We start from the raw sequence: 26,139 nt of genomic DNA, 5'->3' as shown, positions 1-26,139 counted from the left end.
ATGACTAATTGTTAATTGAGGAGCAACATAAAACACCCAAGTCATTTTTTTCCAAAGTAGATAAAATGAATGATAAGGCACATTCATTTTAAGTTTTTCTGTAATTGTTTTCAAAATGTAGGTGATCTGCTTCCAAAAGGATTGGAGATGTTTTATGATAAAATGCATTTATATAATGAGATTATTAAAATAGAAATGGTACCTCTAAAACCACACAGAGAGAAGAAGAATAAGTAAATTTATCTTCTGCATTTAGTTTTATAAATACATAATGATTGAGCACTAAGACTTCTGGCAGCCTGGCAGATTGAAATTAGGAAGATTTTTCATTTTATTTTAGGATCAGAGTGGATTTTCAATCCTGCTGACATAGATACTGCACTCTATCCCAAAATAATTTTGGGATGTGTTTCAAGCATCCATATTCTTTAAGTTTCCCAGGTAATTCAGATATGCAAGCAGAGTTGAGATCAGCTGACCCGTGTAAAACAAGCCAGAAGGTTTATTGGACTTTAAGAAAATGAATTGAGCACTCATGATCAAAGGTGACTACATATCTTTTCCTCTACACGTGGCTTAAATGCAACAACAAACTACAGATAATGTCCAGTGGCATTTAAATCTGAATGTGTAATTTTTCAGCTGAAGGAACCTTTGAAAATCCTCTGGCAGAAGTGGCTAAAATAATTGACGTTATTTACCTGAGTGAGGACTTGTTCTACCATCCTTTACTTTTAAATAAGCCGGTCTGTGCTAGAATACAGTTTAGTTATACCAGTGCTCTCGCCGATATATGCAGAAGTCTTATTGTCTATCAACGGCTCAGGGTTCAATCAAGGTGAAGCTGTTGCTTGATGAGTAAGAACCGGGCTGTGGATCATTCACTAAGCAACTGTGATTTCAGGCAAGTGTCTTCCATGGGCATTGGTTTCTTCATTTACCCCCTAGTGCTCCTGTGACAATTAAATAAGCTTAGAATGGACACATAGCAAGCAATCAATGAGTCTCAGGGAATATCACTTGCATGTTAAGTACAGACACTATCAACTATATCATTAAGGAGGCTTTGCCTTCTTGCAATATGTTCTGGAAAATGACTGCTACCAATTACTGGCCACCCCCTAGAAAGGTTTCTATCTGCTGATCAGTTGTTGCAGTGTGCAAGCCTCTTGCTCAGCCACAGATTTCTGTTTTACTGTAGGGTTCTCTGTCAGACTGGGTGAAGGTAATAAACACCATCTTTAGTTAATTCACAACCTGCCAATATAAGCAATTGTCATTCAAAAAACTGAAGTTAAGCATAAAAAAGCCATGCCAGCACAATTTTGTTTCCCCCGGAATACAAGATTTAACTTAATGACATGGTTTATTGTTCATGTTATTTCTTAGCACACAGAATGCATATAATGAGATCTAAGGAGCAGAAGCACTGGTGAGTCAAACATTTTAATAGGCTGTGATGAATTTCAGGAACTATGGGTGCCCAAAGTGTTATCATTTTAGTGCTTTTAAAGTGAAAACTAAATCTCAATGAAGTTATAGGTACAAAATGGTCATGTATATAAACTTAGTGTGTGTGATGGTGGTGGTGGTGGGGAAGAGGCTTAAAAAAGTCATAAGGTAAAAACTCCAAAAGAAAGGAATAAAAAATATATTAGTTTAGATATGGCTCCCTACGTATCTTTTGAATATGAAATATAAACAGGTTTAGAAAGCCAAATAGTAGTGGTGGTAATAAAATATGATTGTACTGTAATGTTATTACCTCATGGATTTACTTGTTTTTCTCTCATATTCCAAAATGTCCCTTTCCTGTAAGCCTAAGAATTCAACCATTTTTTCCTCAAGGCGACAATAAATGAAATAAGTTGCTTTGTGGCACTTAATATTGGAATAATATGTGGGAAATATTAGATAATTTCAGTTATATTTTCAAATTATGGCTGAAAATAAATCCTGGATTTCTGCAAATACAATATTAGTTATCTGATAAGAGGGGACAGAAATATAAATTTGAAGTGCTTTTCCTTTTATGGATAGGTGGATACAGACCTAGTCCACTTCATTTTTTGTCTTTTTTTACTTGTTATTCATATTGTCACTGTACTAAATGAATAATGAATATGAAAATAAGGTTATAAGGACTATTTTAACATCTCTACACTTATTAAACACTTTCAACATCAAATAAAGCAATATAATACATTTAAGTGTTTTCTAAAATAGGTATAATTATTAGAATCACATGCTAGTTCTCAATGCTATACAGTGGAGTGACCCAGAAATGGAACACCAATTTAAATTTGAATGATGCTTCTAACCTCTTTTATAAATGTAAAGCCTAAACCCAAATGATTTATTTCTCTTTCCTCTCTAACTTACCCAGGCTCCATGCCTACTGTATAAGTTTTCTATTGCTGCTGTACAAATTACCAAGAACCTAATGGCTTAAAGCTATGCTAATTTGTTGCCTTACAGTGTTTGAGGTCAGAAACCCAAAATGGATCTAGCTGGGCTAATATTAAGGTGTTTGTTATGGAGGCTCTAGAGCAGGGGTGGGCAAACTTTTTGACTCGAGGGCCACAATGGGTTCTTAAACCGGACCGGAGGGCCGGAACAAAAGCATGGATGGAGTGTTTGTGTGAACTAATATAAATTCAAAGTAAACATCATTACATAAAAGGGTACGGTCTTTTTTTTTTTTAGTTTTATTCATTTCAAATGGGCCAGATCCGGCCCGCGGGCCGTAGTTTGCCCACGGCTGCTCTAGAGCAATGATTTTCAACCAGTATGCTGCAAAAATTTTTTAAAATATGTAGTACCTGACTATTTAGTCAGAGGCAATGATCTCTTTTCCCAAATTTTAAAAAACATGACAACAACCAACACAATAGCCTTCTGGTGTGAATGCCCTGTCTTGAAATATCCTATATAATAAAGAGCTAATATGCAAATGGTTGTAACACCCTCATGCCCTCATGCTAGGGCTGCACCCCCTCCCCGGCGCTGGGCCAGGGGACCTGAGGCTGCACCTCCCACCCGGCACTGGGCCAGGGGACCTGAGGCTGCACCTCCCACCCTGGCGCCAGGCCAGGGGATCTGAGGCTGTGCTGGGGGGCCTGAGGCTGCGCCCCCCCGGCCTGTAGGGTTTGACGGGGGTGGGGCCAGCCAGTCTGGGTCTCTCACAATTTCGAGGTGCATGCGGGTGGGTGGGGACTTGACTGTGGGTCCTGTGGCATGCCCCAGAGTCTGACAGGAGGGAGATATTCATATACATTTTACCAATTTTCTTTCATCTCTAACACTTCTATTATAGAGAAAGGGCAAATAGCAATATTAAAATATTTCCTCTAATTAATTCCCTTTTAATGTGCACGAATTTCAGGCACCAGGCCACTAGTAAACATATAAGTCACACAATAGAGTTGCATCTTACTGGTCACGGATCATACATAATAAGGTTTCCTCTGAATGCTTAATTCTAGGTGCCAGAAATCCTTACATACAAGTATAGGCACCTGCTTTTTTAAAAAGTCACTTTGGAGCAAATAGGGTAGGTAATTACTATTATTACTATTATTTTTGTAAATCAATAAAAATTATACCTATTTTTTGTCAGATCGGCAAGAAATATATTTTTGGTGTGCCCCAGAATTTTAACAACTAGTTTATGTGTGCCATGCGATGAAAGAGGTTGAAAATCACTGCTCTAGAGGAATATCTGCTCCCTTCCCTTCACTGACTTTAATAGCTTCTTTTAAAAAAAAATATATATTTTATTGATTTTTTACAGAGAGGAAGGGAGAGAGATAGAGAGTTAGAAACATCGATGAGAGAGAAACATTGATCAGCTGCCTCCTGCACATCTCCTACTGGGGATGTGCCCACAACCCAGGTACATGCCCTTGACCGGAATCGAACCCAGGACCTTTCAGTCGCAGGCCGACGCTCTATCCACTGAGCCCAAACTGGTTCTGGCCCTTTAATAGCTTTTTGAGGACACTGATCTTCCTTGGCATGTGTCCTCTTCCTCTCTCTTCAAAGTTTGTGAAGGTGAATACAGTTCCGACAATATATTGCTCTCACCTGGTTTTTTGCCTCCCCCTTCTACTTTGAAGAACCCTCTCAATTGCATTGGGCCTACCCAGATAACCTAATATAAGGTCATTTGATTAGCAAATTCTATCTGCAATCTTAAACATCTCTTTATATGTAAGGTCACCTATTCACTAGTTCCAGAAATTGAGAGGTGGACACCATTGGAGTCTGTTATGCCTCTATGAATCCCACTTTCTCTGATTTTTTTGGACTCACTTGACTTGTACTAAGGAATGGAAATTAGCATATACAGGGCATTTGAATACATTTTTTTTCCCTTGTGGACACTGGTAGCTTTTCTTTTCAATGAAGTGCAGAGAAGTAAGATAAAACCAGTGAGCCAGGAGGGATGGCAGAGGATATGGGTTTGCCTGGGTAGCAGAAGCTTTACCTGTATATCAGAAGCCTCTTGCTCAACAGTTAGGCTAACTTACTTACATGATTAAATGCTTAAGTGACACTTCACAGACAGACTCCATTTGTCTGTCTTGATTCCTGTCAGACATTTTAATCCAACCAGACCAGAGAAACTGCTTAAGTATAGAAACCTCTATTCCGTAGAATATGGAAAGCTCAAAGTTTTTTGTTTGTTTTAAATATATTTTTAATTCATTTCAGAGAGGAAGGAGGAAGGAGAGAGAGATAGAAACATCCTATATAATAAAAGGCTAATATGCAAATTATCCTTTCAACTGGGACTTCAACTGCCCACTACCCCTACCCTTGGCTGGCTCGGCCTGATCGGCCCCGAACAGGGTAAGCTGGCCAGACCCCTTCCCTGCATGAATTCGTGCACCTAGCTTCTAGTCAGTGATAAAAGAGAATCATTGATCAGCTGCCTCCACCATGCCCCACACCGAGGATCCAGCCTGCAACCCAGCCCAACCAGAATTGAACTGTGACTTCCTGGTTCACAGGTCAATGCTCAACCACTGAGCCATGCCAGCCAAGCAGAAAAGCTGAATGTTTTTAAATGTACTAGTATATAGTTGCCTAAATAGATTCACCAGTGCAGTTCAGATGAAATGCCAAAAGAAAGAAAGGAAGGAAGAAAGGAAGGAAGGAAGGAAGGAAGGAAGGAAGGAAGGAAGGAAGGAAGGAAGAAAGGAAGAAAGAAGGGAGGGAGGGAGGGAGGGAAGAAGGAAGGAAGGAAGGAAGGAAGGAAGGAAGGAAGGAAGGAAGGAAGGAAGGAAGGAAGGAAGGAAGAATCTGGAGCATCTTTTGAGTGGATCCTAAAATGAACATTTCTTTTTCATTCATTTTAGTATGGGAGGTGCTTATGAAACAGGCGCCTACCTGCGCTGCTAAGCTTCTGTGCATCTTAGAAGGTAGCCTTTTAAAGGTGATTTTATGTCTTTCTTATTGTTGTTTATTTGTTCATTTTGTGGTGTTTTAGTAGTTGGGAACCTGGGCAGTCCTATAGGAGTTCCACTTGGTTTCAGCATTGCACCTTGAACTGCAGCAGATCAACTCCAGCTGTGTAGTTTAAGTCGTAGGTTTATCGACCTCATTCAGCTGCTTCTGGAACTCAGTGTGCAGGAGTAGTCATGCAAAGCAACTGAGCGGCAGGCGAACTGAGCTTTTGATGATTATCACGATAGCAAAAAGAAAAAAAAAGGGGAAAGAAATCCTTGCTTGTATTCTGTGAGTGCTTTTGTATGATAAATTTACACTTTCCCAAGGGAGCCTAATGCTTGAATTTTCAGCATGTAGATTTTCAGCACAGTGGTAGGCACAAAGCAAGTGCTTAATAAGTCTTTGTTGGGTTGAATGTTATTGTGAAGATAGTCTTTTTCTCATTAGTTGCCTGTCAATATTGGTTTTTTCCTGACGAGGACTCCCTCTGCCTTCCTGTTTTTCTGTGCATGTAAACATAGAAACTTACAAGGGACTATGCAGGGTCTACAATGAATTGGGAGATGAAATCCAATCATGGCCCAGCATGCTTTCACCATTGGATTTCCTACCAACCTCGCTAACCTCTGCTATTAGAATCATGCAGTTGAGAGATGAATGAGGTCTCACAGCCTCCATGAACTCAATGAACAGTTTCATGTTCATTGAGTCAAAGAAGGAATCACAGAGGAGGTGGTTTCAGAGGATAGGGAAGATTTAGATGAACCTATTCCAGGGAGCTGGCATTGAGAAATGTCTTTACTTTTCCACAGAGATGGTAAGCCTGAGGGTACCTCACCAACTGGATAACTTTTCATTAAGGTAGTTACCTAGAACGTTTGATTATTGTGCATATTTTAGTTCACCATCTTTGTTTTATGAGTAAATACATTCCAATATGCATTAATATTTACAATGCCATGCAATGTACTAAGGAATTTCTTAATGGGTGAACAGAGTCAATTTTAAAATTATTGATGTCAACCATTTAGCCCCTGATCCAATGCACTTGTATTCTTCGTTTCAGAGAGTTATGGAACTGGAAAATGTATTAAATATCATCCACTATAACTGCTTCATTTTAAAGTTGAAGGTGCTATAGCTGAAACATTGATCTTTTCCCTAGAGCTCATACTGAATATTAGAGCCGGTGCTTGAATCCAAGTCTCCAGATTCCCCTGTTCAGATTTGTTTCCAAAAAGGATAAGAAATATCAAAATGTGTTAATAGGTGACAATTGAATCTAAACTATTTTTAAGGTACTGTCATTGAAAGAGGAGCATAATGGAGAAGCACTGTTTATAAGGACTTTATATATTAGTTGAAAAACCCACATAACATTGAGAAATATGAATAAAATGGAAAAGTTGTAATTTTTACATTTGATTTTTTAATAATTTTATATGGTTGAAACAAATTAAAACGATGTTTCACAGAGTGGGAAAATTATATGAAATTTAAAAATGTTAGATAAGTTTTATTGGAACATGACCATGCTTATTCAATTTTGCTTCTTTAATGACAGTTGAGTAGCCGAGTTGAGTAGTTGTGGCACAGAGCCTAAACTGACCTACCAAGCCTAAACTATTTACTTTCTCATACTTCACAGAAAAATTTTGCCAATTCTGAACTAAGTTTAAAAGAAGTTAGCACAAAGAGCAAAAACTAGATCGAATAATTATGTCCACAATATAGAGGATCCACAATTTGTGTTTTAGAGCATAATACCTACTTTTACAGTTTTCAAGAAAAAAAAGTGTTTGCACACATTTACTAGCCCCCCCCCCCTCAATATTTTTCATCATGGAGAAGATAAAAGAATCCCATTTGTATTTAAGGCTAAAGTAGCTATTGCTGTTTTTTAAACATTGAAATTTTTTATTTTTTTCTCATTTGCAAAATCAGAATATTAATGTAACCCACGTGGATATGGTATGAGAAATGACAACATAAATAAAATGAAGAGCATTTTCCTGGGTCATAGTAGTTACTATTTTAATACTGTCTCCATTGTTCTTTGCAATATTAAATAGCTTATGATTTAATATTGAGCTGGACTAAGAACTATGAAGTATCACCTGCATTTGTAGTTTCCAAAGTACAACTGTGAGCAAATGTGTTAAAATATAATTACATACAAGGCAACAGAAATAAAGTCACTTAACTTCTCCTCCCCCAAATTAGTGTTTTAATTAATCCAAATGTCTCAACATGCTTCTTTTTAATGTTCTTTCATCTGCTATTGACTTGAAAGAAAGAAAGGCAGTTTGAAGTAAGGAAGAACCTTGAGATGTTAGCAAAGGTAGACGCCCTCAAAGTTAAAAGACCCGATTAAGGCTTGTTTGAAGGTTCTGCCAGACATATTTCAACTAATGCACTATGGAATCCGAGATATGTTTGTTCAGTAGCCTCTGACACGGGTTGAAAATGTTTGCAGGGTAATCAAGGAGCAGTTCTCTCGCAAGGGAAGAGCTCAGAGTCTTAGCTCCTCTTTAAACATAAAATGCAGCCCTCCTTCTAGTCCTGCAATGTTCTGCCCACGACTGTTTCAGGGCTTTATGACTGACAAAGAGAGTCATTAGAAGTCTGTTTGATAGACATAACTAAGTGAATCGGAAAAAATAAAAAAGCCTTTTCAGCCCATTTGGAAATAATTGATGCGACTGAGACAGCTGTATGTGAGTTCCAGATAAGGGGATTTATGGAGAAACTATTGAAGCCAAAAAGGAAGGTGCGCACTTAAAGGTCCCAATAAAGTTGTCTGTAAGACACAGAGCAGTATTCAATAGGGAAGGAGATTTAACCTGAAGTTCTTTCCTGTGGCTTCCTTCGGGTCCTATCCTCTTGCAAATAAAATCGCTGTAAATGCAGTGTCACTAGGTTATAAGAAATGGATTCCAAGGGAAAAATGTCTGTAGTCTCACCTTCATACCGTTTTCTCTTTTACTGTAAGCATTGTGTATTATATGATACTCCCAAAAGTTCAGCTATTTTATGTTTCCTCTTCTCAAATTAGCCACTTCCCTGTAAGAGAAAGCAATCCATTTTTATTGTGCAGATTGTAACTTAGAGGATTTTGCTAATGATGGTAGACAAAGGGCAAATATGTTAAAGCATTTAAAATATTTTAAAGTATGTCTGTTTATGGGACATAATGTTTGCTTTTATGGTGTGATGTTTACCTTTGAATCTAACAATTAAGAATGGATAAAAATAGAGGTATTATTGTTTACTTTTAATATGCATCTGATCTCTATTGCTTTTCCTAGCAACTGTAAATGAACTTAGTGATAACTTTAAAAAAATAGAACTTGGAAATGTTATAATGTTTGGCAATGCTTGTATTCCAAAAGCAGAATAACATATTGCTGCTAATTTTAAAATTAATTTCCTGAACGGTGCAGATTGTATGTAGTATATGTTATTATATCAGCACTTTCAGAAAAGAAGGGTGATCATATGGTTCTCTAAAATTAGAAAAAAAAATTAATGATATTGCAAGATAAAATACCAAAATGAGGCACTTGTGATAGTTGTAGTTCAGTTGGACATCAGCTTTTTAGATATTTTTAAAAAATCACTTTTTAGAAAGTGGTTCAGTCCTCTAATGAATTTGAAATGTGGGCATTTAACTTCCCTTGATCCCTCTGAATAAGAGCAGGATGAGATCCGGCTGCTAGGACCTACTTGAGTGACCTCTAACCTCTTATAATGCCCAGATCTAGGTTTACTGTTTGGTAACTTACATTATCAATCACAGAGGTGCAGTTTAAAAAGTAAATAAATAAAACAAATGCTCACCACATTGTCCTTTCATAAATGCCTTACCCCTTCCAATAATGTACTTAGAACATCAGCCTTATTCCTGTAATCAAAATGTATTCTAGTTCCCCTCCTCATCTAAGCAGCCTGTCTTTCTCCTGGTCCCAAGTTCCCCAGGGTACTGGTTTTAACATCTGTCCACTTTTTTTTCCAGAAAAAAATATTAATGAGCAAATACATTTATTGAATATGAAACCTTGTATACCCCACAGCACCCAACTTAAAAATATTCTATTTGCTATGTTTGACCTTTCAAGGCTATGAGGTTAATTTTATATGGAAACTAGAGGCCCGGTGCAAGAATTCATGCACGGGTGGGGTCTGGCTGGCCCGCCCGATTGGGGCTGTTTGATCGGCCAGGCTGGCCATGAGGAGGAGACATGGGAGGTTGGCCAGCCGCCCCAACCCTGATCAGGGTGGGGGGGGGGCAATCAGGGGCAGGGCCGGCAAGGGGAAGGGGCCGCAGGTGGTTGGCCAGCCAGCCCTGCCCACTGATCAAACTCCTGGTGGAGGGGACAATTTGCATATTAGCCTTTTATTATATAGGATGATTATTGCAGTCACACATCCCTACCTTGGGCTCACCAGAATTTCTAGTGAGGAGGGAGGATGGGAAGAGGCAGCCTCAGGACCACCCATGGTTTGAGTGCAAGAATAGAAGACAGAGGTCCTCTCCATTAACACCTTTGTCCAACTCCTCATATGACCCATAACTTTCCAGGAAATAAATTAAATAAAATTATATTAAGAGCAAAGAATGCTGGTTCCCAGGCTACGATGGTTTAAATTAGTGTCAACTCTGATGCATTTCCATCATTTGGGGACTGGAATATTCCAGTGATTGTATATTATGGGGAGTTACTTTTTAATATATTTGTAATAACCTGTAAAATATCTGGGAAGTTCTCATAGTAGGGTATGTCTTGAAGTTAAAGTCTCCAATGTGTCACAATGGAATAAAAAACTAGTTGAGAAATGATATTCTAAAATAATCAAATATAGAAATGTGAATGCTTAGTAAGTAATTGGATTCAAATAGCTTTTGAAAAATTTGTGTGAATATATGTGCATATTTGTTTTACAAACAAGTTGTATTTAAAACAATAAAAACTTAGTGCATTGATAGGAAAATTAGGTTTGAAATTTCATATGATTTTTAAAAATTCTATTTAGAAGCACTGTGAATTACTGGGAAAATAATATGTATTTCTTATACTTAAAAAAATAAACCTAAAACATAGTGGGAAATAGTTCTAGTTATGTAGCTGTATAGCTGTGGCCTGAGGTATAATGCCTTTTATAGTATATGTCTTTGAGGGAGCTTAAGGCTCTTTTTATAAACTATCTCATTATTTCTCAGGGAATTTAAGTTCCTAAGGGGCAGATATTATTATCTCTATTTTACAGACCCTGAGCCTAAGGCATAAGAACCAAGGGTCAGCTAACTTGTGTGAGGTCAATAGGGAATCAATAGAGTTACTTGGAATAGAATTTTTTTTCTGTTATTTCTAATGTACATTTTTTCCCCTCATTAAACACACACATACCCCCATGCCCCATGCATGAGTTTCCTCGTCATATATGCTATTTACCTTGCCTCTGTGATTTTATTTTTTATTTTATTTCTGTTTTAATTCTATTTAGTTCCCAACCACCTTATGTTATAAGCACCCCTTTTTGCTTGCATCTTCAAATACTTAGCTTGAAGCACATTTTTAATACCATGAAGAAAGACAAAAAATATAGATAAACTGTTAACACAAATCTTTTTCTTTTTCTTTTTTTAAATTAAAGATAGTTGGACTCTTTTTAAAAATATATGTATTTTTATTGATTTCAGAGAGGAAGGGAAAAGGAGAGAGAGATAAAAACATCAGTGATGAGAGAAAACCATTGATTGGCTGCCTCCTACACAAAGGGGACTGAGCCCTCAACTGGCATTTGCCCTGACTGGGAATCGAACCGTGACATCCTGGTTCATAGGTCTATGCTCAAGCACTGTGCCATGCCAGCTGGGAATAAATCTTTTTCTTTTAACTGTGACCCTACTTCTCTTATATGTCCCATTTTTAAATTAGCAATCCATCTCCAATTTATCCTTTTTTCCATATGTTTACATTATGGTCTTTTACTTCCTTTGATCTAATCTATGATTGTTCTGCAGAGTTTAGAGATTTCATAGCCACAATGACCTTCTAATGGATGAATCCAATGGACATATGGTAGTCAGCATTCTTCTCCATGTCTCTGATGCTTTTGAACGTAGAAGATTTTCTTTCATTTTAGAAATGATGTCTTCCTTGGCTTCTGAGTTTCCAAAGTGACCTGGTTTTCTTCCCCACCCTTATTTTTATTATTTGCTGCTGGCCCCAGCTATGGAATCTATAATCAGACCTCCAATACCTATTATCTATCAAACTTCGTTTAGAGTTCTCAAACCACAAATCTCTCCTGTGCAATGCCTACCCTAAGATCCCAAGCATCTTTTTTGTACCTCTATTTTATTGGAAACTTGATCATATTATGTTTTGTCTGTCTTTATATAGCTATAAGGTTTAATTTCTTAAATGTGTAGCAGCATTGTTGGAACATCCTTGGAAACTATAATGTATACACAATAAATGTAGGTATCATGATTTAATGACTGAATCTAATCAGCCACACTGCCCATTCTCACTACTTCATAGTTCACCCTTTTTAACATAATCTTCTGCCTTCAGTAGTTCTTTAAGCCCTTTTCTGTAAGAAATTGCCAGATCATTATCTTTAACTTCACCCTTCTAATTACATCATTCATTTGCCTAAATAAAATCGTTGACTTCTGCTTCCTTCTGTTTATAATTCTCACACATATCCCACTCAGAATTTTTGGAATGATTTTTTTGGAGATCTTTTTCTTTCGTAACGCATTTCATTTTCAAACACATCTTCACAGTTTCAAAGAGCTGGAAGGCCGACACTCTTCCTCACGCTCTTCTGATCTTTACTCTTTTAGAAGGATCAGTTTGACTGTGTAGGACGTGAAATTATTATTATAAACAGAAAAATACAAAGCTCAGACACCTCAGGTCACTAGAAGTCTTCATGTCAATACTTTTGCATCTCGAGATGGAACAATGGTTCTACTAACTCTGGAGGGAACTCTATGGACACTTAGGGGACCAGCTAGTTTCCTGGATCAGTTTAGTGTTTTTTTATCCTCTTCCTATATGTTCTCTCAGTTGTAGAGTTTCTCCTTACTCTGTTTGCCTTCTCATCACCTGGGGAGATATTATAAACCGCTGATATCCAGTCCCACAATGAATGCTGATTTCATTGTGCGACTGTTATTGGCATTACGTTTTTTCACAAGTGCTCTGGGTCGCTCTAAGCTGCATCGTGGTTTAAGAATTACCATGTAAACCACTCTAATTCAGAATATCAGTAATTAACAAGGTGACAGTTATTCATAATGCAAACTCATTCTTTCTGTCACATAGTTGACAAATTGCTTTACAATTTCGGTTTCAATACTTTTGGAATATAAAAATAATAGGAATTCTGCATTATAAATTTTTTTCTGTAAAAGTTGTCTTCTCAATAGACCTAACCTGATGATGAAGGATGATAAAATATTTGACTATCTATCATCTTCCTATCTATCGATCGATCTATGTAAATTTACATGTCTGATTGACTATTGATATTAAAGCTTAACTTTTGCAGAATTCAGGATTTAGTATTCTGTACTAATTTGGTTCACATTAGCAACTTGGAAATCTTGCCACAGTAATTTTAATTATTAAAAATTATCAAAATAGCGTTTAAGGGATAGTAATATAAACTGATATTGTACTATGCAGTTCTAATGGGATCTGTTATAAATCTGATAGAAATGATTGATGGGTAGTTTGTGTTCCATTGGGTGATACTCTACTTTAAATTTTTATTGTGAATTATTTTTCATTCAGATATTATTTTAAGTACAACCTTTTATACTAAAGAAAGCATTCATGAGTATAAGTATTTTTAGAATATATATTGATCTCTGTATTTTAAAATTAAAACATTTTTCATCATTGAATTTAATATGGAACCTAAAATATTTCATGGAGATTAAAGTGTTCACATTCAAAATAAGGTAGGCAATTAATAAAATAAAATGCACAGATAGATTCATTGCAGTTATTATATAGCACATTATACAAAAATGATTATTTTGCACGTTTGTCATTGCAAACATACCTATCACCTGTTTCTCTGCTATCCTATCAACTTTGGTGGAACCAGTGTATAAACACCCCACCATTGTCCTGTTTCCTACTTTTGTATGAAAATGAAACACCACTTCTTAAGATTTCTTATTCATTTCCCTTTGGTCAATTTATAACTATAAACTATGTATTTTCTTATATATTTTGAACATCTTGCATTAGTAAAGACTGATTGTAAAAGATTTGAGACTCATTAAAATAGAATTAGATATTACCACATCTTGAAGTGATAATATATCTCCATGACCCTCGGTGTTCTTTCCTAAATTTAACATTGTCATTAAAATATCATCGTTCAGTAGAATATACTTTGGTGAGTATCTTCTGTGTGCCGAGCACTGTGGTTTGAGGAAACTGTCAGTGGTCTCATTTCCAAGATGAGACTACAGACATAAAACATATCACAGAGAGTCTGCAGTCAACAGGGAGTGATAAATGAAAAAAAAAGAAAAGAAAATATGTACACATAAGGTAAAGCATCATAAATATAAAGAGGTTTCACAATCTCACAACTGCAAATATAAGAATTATTAATAAAATAAGGATAATATTTCTGTAGGGTATATTGTCATACATTTTGGCCCATGACATGTATGCTGCTTGTACTAGAAGGATTTTATAATTGTTTTAAAATACTTCAGTCCCAATTCAGGGAAACATTATGAAGAGAATGTGCTTTAAATGTTTTCCCTTTACAATAAAATTCAGTGTGCACAAAGTCTGATTTTTACCAGAATAAAAAAGATTTTATAGTGACTGTATAGGACAAATAACTACATGGAAGGTGAGGTACTGAGTTCCAAGTACCAATAATGGACAATATTCCTTGAAAATCTTCTATCTGAGACAAAATAAAGGGAAGATTTGTAGAAACATGTGTTTGTCTTTAGCAATGACAGTTTATAAATTTGGGGTAAATGTCACAATTCTTAGTTTTCCCTTTAATAATCTATCATGTGTCTATAATCCTTAACATTTTTAAGAATTCTTCTGGTCCCAGTTTCAAGTAGTGATTTGTACTATTAACATTCTATATTATAAAGAGGTAATATGCAAATTGATCATCACGCCCCCACACAAGTTGGCTGCCCCCATGTGGTCACAAGATGGCCTCACCCATGTCATCACAAGATGGCCGCTACAAGATAGCCAGCGAGGAGGGCAGTTATTGGTGAATAGGCCAGCAGGAGAGGGCAGTTGGGGGTGACCAGGCCTGCAGGGGAGGGCAGTTGGGGGGGACCAGACTGGCAGGGGAGGACAGTTGAGGGGGAACAGGCCAGCAGGGGAGGCAGTTAGGGATGACCAGGCCAGCAGGGTAGGGGTTAGGGGGCGATCAGGCTGGCAGGCAGAAATGGTTAGGGGCAATCAGGCAGGCAAGCGTTTGGGAGCCAGCAGTCCTGGATTGTGAACAGTATGTCCGGCTGCCGGACATTCTATGGGATCGGGCCTAAACCGGCAGTTGAACATCCCCTAAGGGGTCCCAGACTGGAAAGGGTGCAGGATGGGCTGAGGGAACGCCCCCCCCCCCCCCCCCCCCCCGTGCACGAATTTCATGCAACAGACTTCTGGTTCAAGTTATAAAAGTGGAAAAAAATGTTCTTTAACTTTCTCACTATTTTCTGGCAGGATTCGTTTTATACTTTATATGAGAAAGAAATGTGTGTTACAGGTTAAAAAATCTATATATTTATGCAATTTTCAAATAACATAAGAGCTTCAAACCCAACTATTGCCACGAATGACCTCAGACATGTATTACAGAATCTTTTCATATTGCCCCCCCCCCCCAAGCCCCAGATATTATGTATGTAACCCTGTCAATGGATGGCATTAGTTTGTTTCCTTAATGAACCTTCATTTTTTATTTTGTAGTTACAATAATGTGTAAATTCCATGCATAGTAAATCTTCAGGCAATGTCAGTATCATTGCAAATTGTGGGGTCCAATTATATAAAGATTTGCAACATTTTAAAAATCCAGTCTAAAGGCTGTACATGATGTTACTCTTTTAGAACAAATTATAGTCATAGAAAACACATACAATTAAATTTTTAGTTCATTTTCCATTCCCTGATTAAGAAAACTTTTATCTATTATTTCAATACTACCCTCAAAATTTCAAGATCAATAGGTAATATGTTTAATATGAATGAAGTAAGAAATATATTCCTATTTTCTAGCAACTGCATCTGAATTCCTACTCATCAGCTGTACCTTTAATAGTTTAAATCATCTGCCAGAACACGTATTTTTAAACCATTAGATCATATGGAAAATGTATTTAAAATGAAGTCTTCTTACAATGTATTAATTAAATATTTATTGCTTTCTCAAACCACTGACCCTTGTTTTTATAGAGTCCATTTGTGAAAAACATATTTGAAGTGAAGACTACAGAATAGATAAAGATTGAATAAGTGGGACTAACATAGATGTAAATGTGTGTTTTAGTGAAATTGCTGTTTACTAATCTCTGTTTCAGAAAGGGAATTTTCAGGTTGTCCATAATAAAATCTAAGTTCTAGGCATTGCCTCAGAAAATAAGGAGTTTACCAAATAGATTTCATCATATCATATTAACCATTTTATATTGAATGAGTTGTCAGTAGACCTTAATGTATGTAATTTATGTATTTTTAATAAGATCGTTGACTCTCTTCTACCTTAGTGACATTCAGAATCTTTTCTTTTACAGCCATTTCGTAGAGTGACGTTTTCTGTTGTGAGTCAGCCTCAGGACCCACATCAGGGGTCACTGCAGAGTTGCTATGACAGCGGGCTGGAGGAGTCAGAAACACCAAGCAGTAAGAGTTCATCAGGGCCAAGACTGGGTGCCCTTCCACTCCCAGAGGACAACTATGAGAGGACCACGCCGGATGGCAGTGTTGGTGAGGCAGAGCATATGGAAAATGGTAGGGGCAAACACAACATCCACACACATAATCACGCTAGCGAGCCGTAATAAGTAGCCTCGTGAAGGTCAGTCTAAACCCAAAATAAAACAGCTGACACTAAAACTCTTCTATTTGAAATCATAAATATTTCCTAAAGTGAATGCTAAGTAAGGGAACATAACTACATAGGTAAAATTCACCATTGTTAGACAGCCTGTCAGAAATAAACAGTTACAAATAAAAGTAGTATCTGTTATGAAAAAAAAAACTAAATTAGTGCATAATACTGAAATGAGAGCAATTTGAGAAAGGTCGTGTGTTATTGTTTTCTTCTATTCATTTTTGTCATGCAACTATTTCTTCAATTGCAACTGTCCAGTCTTAGTGAAAGGAAATGACAGTCAACACACTTGCTCTACTCTTTCTTCTCCTATGGAATTTAGAAAAGCATTTCAAACCTTTCTTCAATGATAGCTGACATGGAGTCAAGAAGGAGAATGGTATTATCTTGTTCTCGAAAGTATATTGTAAATGCTATTAGAATTCCCCTCTCACTTAAGTATACGATTTTTCTCACTTTTGTGTAAGGAAATGGGCGGAAAACAAATCATAGTACTCTATTTCTCTTTCTGTTGTGAGATGATTCTCATAATTACCACAACAATTGGCCTTATGCACATTTTTTTCTAAGTTACCGAATTACGATTGCGAATAGTACCTATAAAAGCTTATGCATTCATTTATGTTCCCAAAGACAATGAGGTGATTTATTTTTTGGATTTCAGGTTCGGAGTAAATGCCTGAGGAATTAGGTTTATGTCTAATAATGGAATGGTGAATTTCTTACTAAGTTTATCATTATTTCAAGTATAAAAAGAGATTATACGTAGGGGGAGTAAGGGGAATCACAAACATTTTATCTCATGAAAACTGGAAATTAATTTTTTTCATAATTTCATCCCCCAAGTGAAATAAGACATTCTTTTTGTTACATAGCAGTTTCTTTAGTGATGATATGCAAATAGAATATATTAATGCAGAAGAAACTGATTTATTTCTAGCGTTTTAGCTATTAATATTAAAATTCAACACTAGAGAGTGATATATCAAAAGTGACCCCAAGTGAAATTATTGCTAAACTAAACAATGTTAAATAATTATTTTTCCACATTGCTATCTGGGTGAGAAGATATGATGTCAGGGTCTGATTCTTGATAATCCCTCTTGATTAATTTAGAATTAAGATGGCATTTTGCCTTATGGCTATAAAGGCATGCTTATCTGTGTGTATGGTGGTGTGTGCTTATGTGGATGGGAGTTTGATATGGTTTTTAAGAATTAACTTTAGTGTTTTTGAAATAATTATAAATATATTTGATATGCATTGGAATGCTGATGAATATATATTTAAGGCAAATATGTTTGAAATGCTTTGCACAAATGTAAAAATTAAATTTAAAACACTGTAATAATATTTTACATATGCACATGCAAGCATGCACACACCCAGGAAGGCAGGATTAATTGATTTAAGGGCATTACTATATGCGTGATTACCTTTTGATGATACGATATAATTTTGTTTTTAAAAGTACTTGTCTCACCATAAACAACAATGAATAATTAAGTATTTTTATGTCAGCTATATTAATAGAAAAACTTTGTATCATTGGCATTATGATCACACTTTAATGTAATTTTTTTTTAGTTTAAGTGATTCAGTGCCTTCAAAATAAGAAGGAAATGATGACTAATAAACAACATTACAATATGACAAACATGTAATGGCTACTTTTAATAAACATGCATGTCATGGAAAGTTAAACAGATGAGTCCGTTAAGAGACTAGAAAGTTTACTAAGAAACATTTCCCAAAGAAGGCTCTTAGTTATTTTTTATAACCATGTTTTTAGTCTTGGCAATAGTAAGGACCATCATACTATAACTGATTTTTCCTGACTTTGTATGTGACTGACACTTGAAATTCCGAGTTTACATAACGATTTGTCATCTGCCAGCTGTGATTCATGTTAGCCCTGCTCCGTAGGTAACGGCAGAAGGAGGAGAAGGAGATGTGATTCACTTTGGGTGATCCGAATGCAGCCCTTGACATTTGAATAAGGGTTTGGTCAGGTCCAAGTTTTCAGATCAGCTATAAAGTGCAATTGTATTGCTTGCATTCTGGTAATTTCATTTTCAATTTTAATGGGTCATTCTGACATAAATGGAATTAGGATTGAAACCTGTCAAGTATTCATTTGTCATATTTAATTGGAATCCAGGTAATCGGCGGTGTCTTGCTTGGTTAGGTTTTAATCAGGATTTGTATTGGATTTTCCATGAAAATATCATTTTGGATGCTGTCCTAGTTTCTAATTATTATTACCTCAAACATTTTCCTTGAATTTTAACCTATGTGAAACTATGCAGTTATAACATTGTTTTGGATAAACTTTCATTGTAAAATTTAGAAGATAATTTTCAGTACAATGATATACAACATTCTAACACTCCAATGTCATAATGTAACTGACTATAAGTTGGGGTAGCTAATAATAAAAATAAGTTTTCACAGATGCTACAGTAAGGATACAACTAATCACAGAAAAATGTAAGTAGATAGACAGTGAAATGCATATGTTTTACAAAAGCCTTTGTCTGGTTTCTATACTTTAGCATAATAAATAAAATTCCATTAAGAAGGCGTGTGGGTTAACTCTTTATATAACAAGCTTTACCTTATATTCCAACCCACATTAGTGACAGATGCCAAATGAGATTTTCTCTTATTAGCTTAGGAAAGAAAATGCACTCTAAGATATAATTTCTTAAAACCTGATCTAATAATTAGAATGAGACCCACCAATTTGATAAATCCAAATTTGGGGTACTTACATTCATCCCATGGGTTTCTGGAAATAAATAATGGAAATTATTCCATTTAAAAAATTTTAAAACCCTTATGAATTATACATGAAAAAGATTACTAATATAGTTTTGTTCCTTTTACATTAATTATTATCAATATTATGATTATTCAAATTGATCCTTTGATAAGACTGGAGGAAACTGGTTATTTATTATTTTATTAAAATACATTTAGTGGAATCAAATATTTTAAAATATGGAATTCAAGGTGGGAAATTGAGTAATGATAAAATATTTGAAGATGAAATGTTAAAATAAAACCTACAATAATGAATTGATAATTGAAGTGAAAACCAAATATTAGGTTTGAAAACATGATCACATTAAGGGCAGGCATTGGCTGTGCAAAAGCTTGCCCTGCTCTTAATTACATAGGAGCCTTCACACTTTACCTTGGAGTGGTATTTCACAATTTCTTTAGGTCTATTGTATATATTTATCTTGGCCCCTGCTTTCATGCCATGGTCTCTTTACTCTTCCCAAAGTACCCCCTGAATCATACTTGCAAGGCTAGCTTGTCTTTGCTATGTATCACTTGAGCAGATGTATTATTTAATAACTCAAATATAAAAAATGTTCCACTTGACCGCTAATTCCAGTTTTGCCGTTAGGATTGTGTAGGTCACTTTCTCCATCTGGGTCTGCTTCTGGTCATCTAATAAGGCAATTAACTCAATTAACTCTAAAATCTTAGCCAGAACCAGCAATCTGCAATTCTCTCCTCACATCCAATTACTCTCTGGAACAGAAAGAGACCTTTGGGTCTCTTAGTGAGATGGTGAGCAAATTTGATAATATGTGTTAATGTGGGCAGGGCAAAGGTAATTCTAGGGCCTTCCTTGCAACCCATGTACCATATGCATCTTATAGAAGATAAATCAAAGTAGTGGACTGAGTGCAGTGGTGTGATTTCTAGCCTTACGGGGGGCAAGGTTGGTACCACTATAAGCCAAGGTGGGAGGTAGTTTTGGAGCCTCCTTCAAATCACACTGTACAAGAGCCACCTGTAGATCTGATCTAGCCCTGGGTGCAATATCCTTAAAATATACAAATTATGATTAAATGATCTCTCGGTAGAATAAGCACATTTACTTTTTTATTTTCTTGACAGTAAGTGTAAACTTTGGTTAGAGTAAGAGTGATCAAAGAGTGGAAAACAGTATGTATTTTTCTCTAGGTAAAATTACAAGTAGTTTAACATAAAATTAAACAAAACCAGGAAAATAGCAGTTGATCCGTGGGGAAAATTTTAAAAAGTTAAATTTGGCCACTCTAAATGCCTAAATAATTTTATGCCTCTTGATTCTCTCAGATATTTAAGAAATAATTTTGATTTGTATATATTGATATTTTTTTAAATTCCCCTCTTCCAAACTTTCTCTGCTTTTTCAGACTAATATAAGCTGTACTTAATTGTTGCTTTATTCCTTCTCACTACACATGCTTTAAGTAGTGTTTAGATTACATTGCCCTTGAAGGTTAAAACATGTTACAGTCCACCACAAACCCATTTTGCTATCTGCCATGCACTTTTCACATTTCTTTCAAAAATAAATGGCTGTCTACATGAAATATTATTTGAGAATGAACCACCATTTTTATATGACTATAGGTAATGAGCAGATAGATGAAAGTCATATCTTTTTGTGAGATAAAGGGCCTCCTCTCTCTCTAGTTTCCTCCCACCTCCCCAATTTTCAGCAGTCACCTGTAAGCTACTGTCATCCAGTCACTGTAGGCTTGTGCTGTTTTCAATTTAGACTGAAATATGTAGCACAGCTGCCTCTCTGTCTTCCCAGAGATGCCCATGCGCTTGTTAATGTTGCAAACATAATACCACAGAACAAATGCTCTGCAACATTTTTTTTCTGGAGGAAGAGACTAACGTTCCTTGGAAAGGATTCATTTTCGTGGCTCTGCATGTCACCGTGTCACTCTAGTTGCCAGTGTGTGACGGAGGCTGCATCCTCTACTTTCCCATCCACCTGTGACATGGCCCCTATCCCCAAGTGTCCTCAAGAAGTCCACATGCCCTCACTCAGGAGATCCCTGCTTCCTCCCACTTCTTCAGATTTATGAGAGAAGAGCAGTGATTATGAAGACTGTCTCTGCACTGGGTTTCAGTCAATGCAGGTGTATGTACAGCAGCTTTCCAGCAAAATGAGCCGCACAATCTAAAGGACCTGAAGGAGATTTGAGTTCCAGAGGAGGAGAGGCGATGCTGTGGATAGAATGCAGTGGTTTGAAACCAGGCTTTGAAATCTGATGATATCAGTTTGAATCCTGATTTCTCCGCTTACTAATAGTGTAATTCCCTGACCTCTCTTAGCCCCACTTTTTTCAGTAATAAGTCATAGAATGATTGTGGAAGAAACTAAATAGGATAATAGCACCCAATAATTTATAAGTATAACAGCAGCAATAATTTCACAATATTAATGGCTGATACAATTATTTACTACTATTATTTAAATAATAATGATAAATGATTGTGATTATTACTTACTGGTTGGATTGGACATAGCACAATGGCTTCCTCATCAAAACGTTATAAAATGTTTAGTCTTGCAAAGAAAGCATCCTGTAATTACTGGTAAGGATGACATTCTGACCTTGAATACCTTTTGCTGAATTTCTCATTTTTGTAGGTTGACAAGGGCAACAACCAGGAGCAATGTCCTTTAAACATATAAAGGACCTAAAATGAGGGGAAGAAAGAATTCTATCTTCTAGCAGCAAATCAACCCAACTCTGTGCTCTTTTTCATTCTGGGTGGATGAAGCCATTATTATCTTCCCACATTCCCTATTCTCTTTTTAAAAAACGGTTTTACATTTTACACCTAGCATTCCAGTTGAATGAGTGTTGGTCAGGTGTACATTTCCTTTGAACTGCTGCAAAATGTTCACATTGACGAGGAAAACAAGCTGAAAAAAAAAAAAACAGTCTAGTTAGTATGCTCACCGAACTCTCAGCCCTTTCTTTTTTAATCTCAGTATTAATAATTAACACTAATAAAACATATGGTCATATTACCCTTTTTATTCTAATTAGACACTTTAAAACTAAATCACTCTGCTGAACCTTCTGACATTTGAGGACAGAATGAGCTCTCATCAAATCTCAAAGTGACTTTGGAGGTCAGTTAGTGGGTTTGTTGCCTCCAGACTCTCAAAGCATTTGCTTATTGCCATTTTAATACACTTATTTAATAATGCATTCTATGTTTAGCTTCCTATTTAGTTAAGGTATTAGTCCCATATTTTCCACATAGCGTTTTGCTTATAGATTGCATGTACTTCTTCCTCAGATTTTTTTCTAGATTTGTGTATAAAATTCTTGATGTTGCTGAAACATGACACTCTTAAGCATCTTTTAGGTGATAAAGAAACTCTGGAACTTGGGTTTTATAGTGTAGTTAGCACTCAACCTCAGAGGTGAGTCTACTTACTGAGAAACTGTTTCATCTCAATATTCTCCTTTTAGGGTAAAACACTCTATTCTTACCTTTCCTATTGAATGCTTTTTTTTTTGTAAGAAAAGCTTTCTTTAGTAAAGCAAGGCAGAATAATATCTCTTGTTTAATGGAATGATTGTATGGTGACAAAGCTGTGGTTATTCACTTTGATTCAACAAGCATGCTTTGAAAATAAAATATATCCAAGGTTCTCTGAGGAAGTTGAAGTGATGAGAAATAATTCCAGCTTTCATGGTGGCAGTCCTTATGTCCGGGAGATACAACCTTGTAGAGAGTTCACTATGATATGAAAAAGAGAAAGCTCATTAGAGAAGATTAGAGTGGTATGCAGTACAGAGAAGGGAGAGGAAATTATATAGACAAAACAATTGTAAATGTTTTCATTGAAATTTGACATTTAATAAGTAACATTTTGGGCCGAAAGAAGGCTATGAAATGTTACCTATTTCCTACATCATATCCTCTCTTTTTACTTATCTTCAACATAGATTTAAGAAAATTATTAAATTGGCTTTGAGGCTTCATGGTAAACTAAATTAAGTCAAATTATTTGTTTTGTTTTGAGTTGAGTTTGTTTATTTTCTATACCTTCCCTTTTTTGTGCTAAATATAATTAGTTTTTAAAAAAAGCTCCAGAATTTACCATTGATGAAATTGGCAGCAGATGCTGAATCTAAGTCTAAACTACAGAACAGGTTAGTTTTATGTCTCTTTTCTTTCCTTGTTTATAAATATAATTTCTAAAATATCTGCTTTAAATTAGGCCTTTCAAACATAATAAGAGTCTGTGAATAATCTTTTGAAGTTATTGTTTTCTTTTCAGAAGACCAATTGTCTTACTCAAATTAAATAGATAATTAGATTAGGGTTGATTGCATTATAGTAAGCTTATTTTTTTAAAGCTATTTATTCCTTGTGTTGGTTACAAATTGTTTTTGTAATTGCTATCTCAAGATGTAAGCTATGTTTCTGGGTATTTGTCTTTATGTTACATGCCCTTTCTAGCTGAAATATAGACAATAGGTTGCCTTGTTTTAAAATCTTATTTCTGATAAATTTTCCTTAATCTATGCAAATAGATTTATTGATGTTACTCTCATTATCTTGTATGCCTTCTTATTAGTATCAAAAAAGTATACTAAGTTTATTACAAAAGGAGAAAATATTTGAAACGCATGAAAATTTAAATGCTCCTTAGAAACAGATTTTCAACTGCTAAAATATGACAATCTTAAAAGAAACTAATTTTGATACTGTATATTAAAATGAAATCTGTGACAAGTGCTATAAAATATTTTGGTAATAGAAAGGTAGTAGAATAGTGTCCTGCTGTTTAAAAATTGTCTACTCATTCATTTCTCTTGAAAAATATTCATTCTTTGACTTTATTTCTTAGCTGAACTACTCAGCATCTACATAGAGGAAATAATTTGAGGACCCACATAAATCTGAGAGAGGTTTGTTTCTCTGAGGTTGAATTCTTGAACCTCAGTGAACTAGACTGAATCATGCATATTGTTTCTATTCAGTTTGAGGCTGCATTTCACTAACCCAGCATTTGTAGCAAAAGGTCATATCAGCCATAGATGAAATTTTATACAATGAACAGAGAATTTGCACTATTATCAGAATTCATTAAGTTCAAGAACCATTTATTGAGCATTTTACTCTATGCAAATTCCCATGGAGGATCTAAAGGTGAGGGAGGCATGCTCTCTGCCTTCTATGCATTTTAGTATTGCGGTGGAGAGTGAGATGTACAGAATTAGATGTTTGAAAGTAAAGGCATAAGAGGCCCTCTACAGATTAAATGGTGCTAGGGCCAGAGGAAGATATGGGTAGCAGATATGAAGAATTGTAGCCAAGTCTTGAAGGATGGGTGAGGAGATATTTGATAAGCAGAAATATGGGTAAGATTATAGAGAATCATGAGTGATGTCAAGAATAGAAACCTGAGAGGGTGGGAAAACATTGGTGCTATTGAAAACCTGGGAAAAATAGGAGAATACCACATTTCCAGGAAAATGTATCTGATTAAGGCATGTGGGCTTTAAGGTACCTTTAAACATTCAGGTGACATCTAGCAAGTGATTGAAAATATATATTTAAACTTGAGAGTACAAGGAGTAGCAGAAATATAGCTTTAAAATCATTAGCACCCTGGGGATTATGAAATCTTGGGAACAAATAAGATAGTTAATTCAGCACATGATACCAGAGAAGAGATCATGTTTAACAGAGTATGTGAAAACAATACTGAACTGTAAGAGAATATTGGAGAAGTAAGTTTTGGTGCTGGGAAGGATATTTAAAAAAATGTGGCAGGCTGAGGAGGGATTTAGAATTAGAAAATTAGTGGTTATCAAATGCCCAGTGATGCAGAGATGGAGGGAAAGATGTAGACACGTGATCGTACAGCCATTGATTAATGAAGAGAAATAGGAGACCTAGTTGGGAGCTATATTGCCTTTTACATGCCTTGTCTCCCACTGTACTGTAATAAGTGGTGTGAGAGCAGGGTCTTTGCCTTGTTCACCATAGGGATGATACATCTGGAATAATCCCTACACATAGGTGTCCAAAAACACTGCTGAATTTAGTTATATGGGGTAGAAGCCCAATGTTGCAGATAAAGATTCAGTAGAATTGAGACAACTGAAAAAGCCAAAGACCAGGAAATGTGTAGTGTAAGAATATACTTGAGCATTCCTTTTTCCGGTCAACAAATCCATTATAATGTCATTATCAGAGACATGGGCATGGTTGCATCCCTTGATATCTGTATTAATGAATTTCCTAAGCATCTTATAAGCCCTTTGTTCAGGGTTTTATTGTTTGTTTATTTTTACAGTTTTCTAAAATTAACTACAGACTCTGAAATTTCTGTATAATAGCTTTTGCTCTTTTCTTGAGTTATATATTAATTACTTTTTCAAATAAGTTTGGGCCTCCCATATGACTTTTGTGTTTTATTTTATACTAGGCAATCATTTGTCCATTTATACTAGGCCATCATTTGTCCATCATTTTTCCATTTGAAATTAAAATAGTGCCTGACTAATTGCATTTTTGGTACGATCCAGTAATTGATAATAGTGTCCTGGTCATTGCAAAAAAAAAAATTTTGTTTGTGATTAAAGGATAACACTGTAATAGTGCTAGCAATTGCTAGCAACTATGCAAATAGATATGCTTGGAAATAGAAAATAATGAAAAAAGAATTTGCATGAAAAATAAATTTAAATGCTATAGGACAAGATCTGTCAAATT

The 26,139-nt window shown here is 35.7% G+C and overlaps 1 protein-coding gene across 7 annotated transcripts in view; it reads left to right on the top strand.

Moving 5' to 3' along the window:
• Window positions 1-26,139, top strand: part of PCDH7 (protocadherin 7) — a 433,237-nt gene that overhangs the window by 184,933 nt on the left and 222,165 nt on the right. For 3 of the 7 annotated variants that reach the window (XM_070398236.1, XM_070398258.1, XM_070398275.1), the window contains exon 2: window positions 16,265-16,481. The exons of 1 other annotated variant lie outside the window; for it this stretch is intronic. In XM_070398236.1, the coding sequence (XP_070254337.1) occupies window positions 16,265-16,481 (217 nt within the window). The remainder of the gene's footprint in view (window positions 1-16,264; window positions 16,482-26,139) is intronic. 3 more of the 7 variants (XM_070398244.1, XM_070398266.1, XM_070398251.1) reach the window with 2 other exon arrangements.

Source organism: Myotis yumanensis, unplaced genomic scaffold, assembly GCF_028538775.1.
Source record: "Myotis yumanensis isolate MYYU_CA2020_CCGP unplaced genomic scaffold, mMyoYum1.0.hap1 SCAF_1, whole genome shotgun sequence".
NCBI lineage: Eukaryota > Metazoa > Chordata > Mammalia > Chiroptera > Vespertilionidae > Myotis > Myotis yumanensis.
Note: the sequence above shows the minus strand (reverse complement) of the source record. Positions and strands in the feature narration are given on the sequence as shown.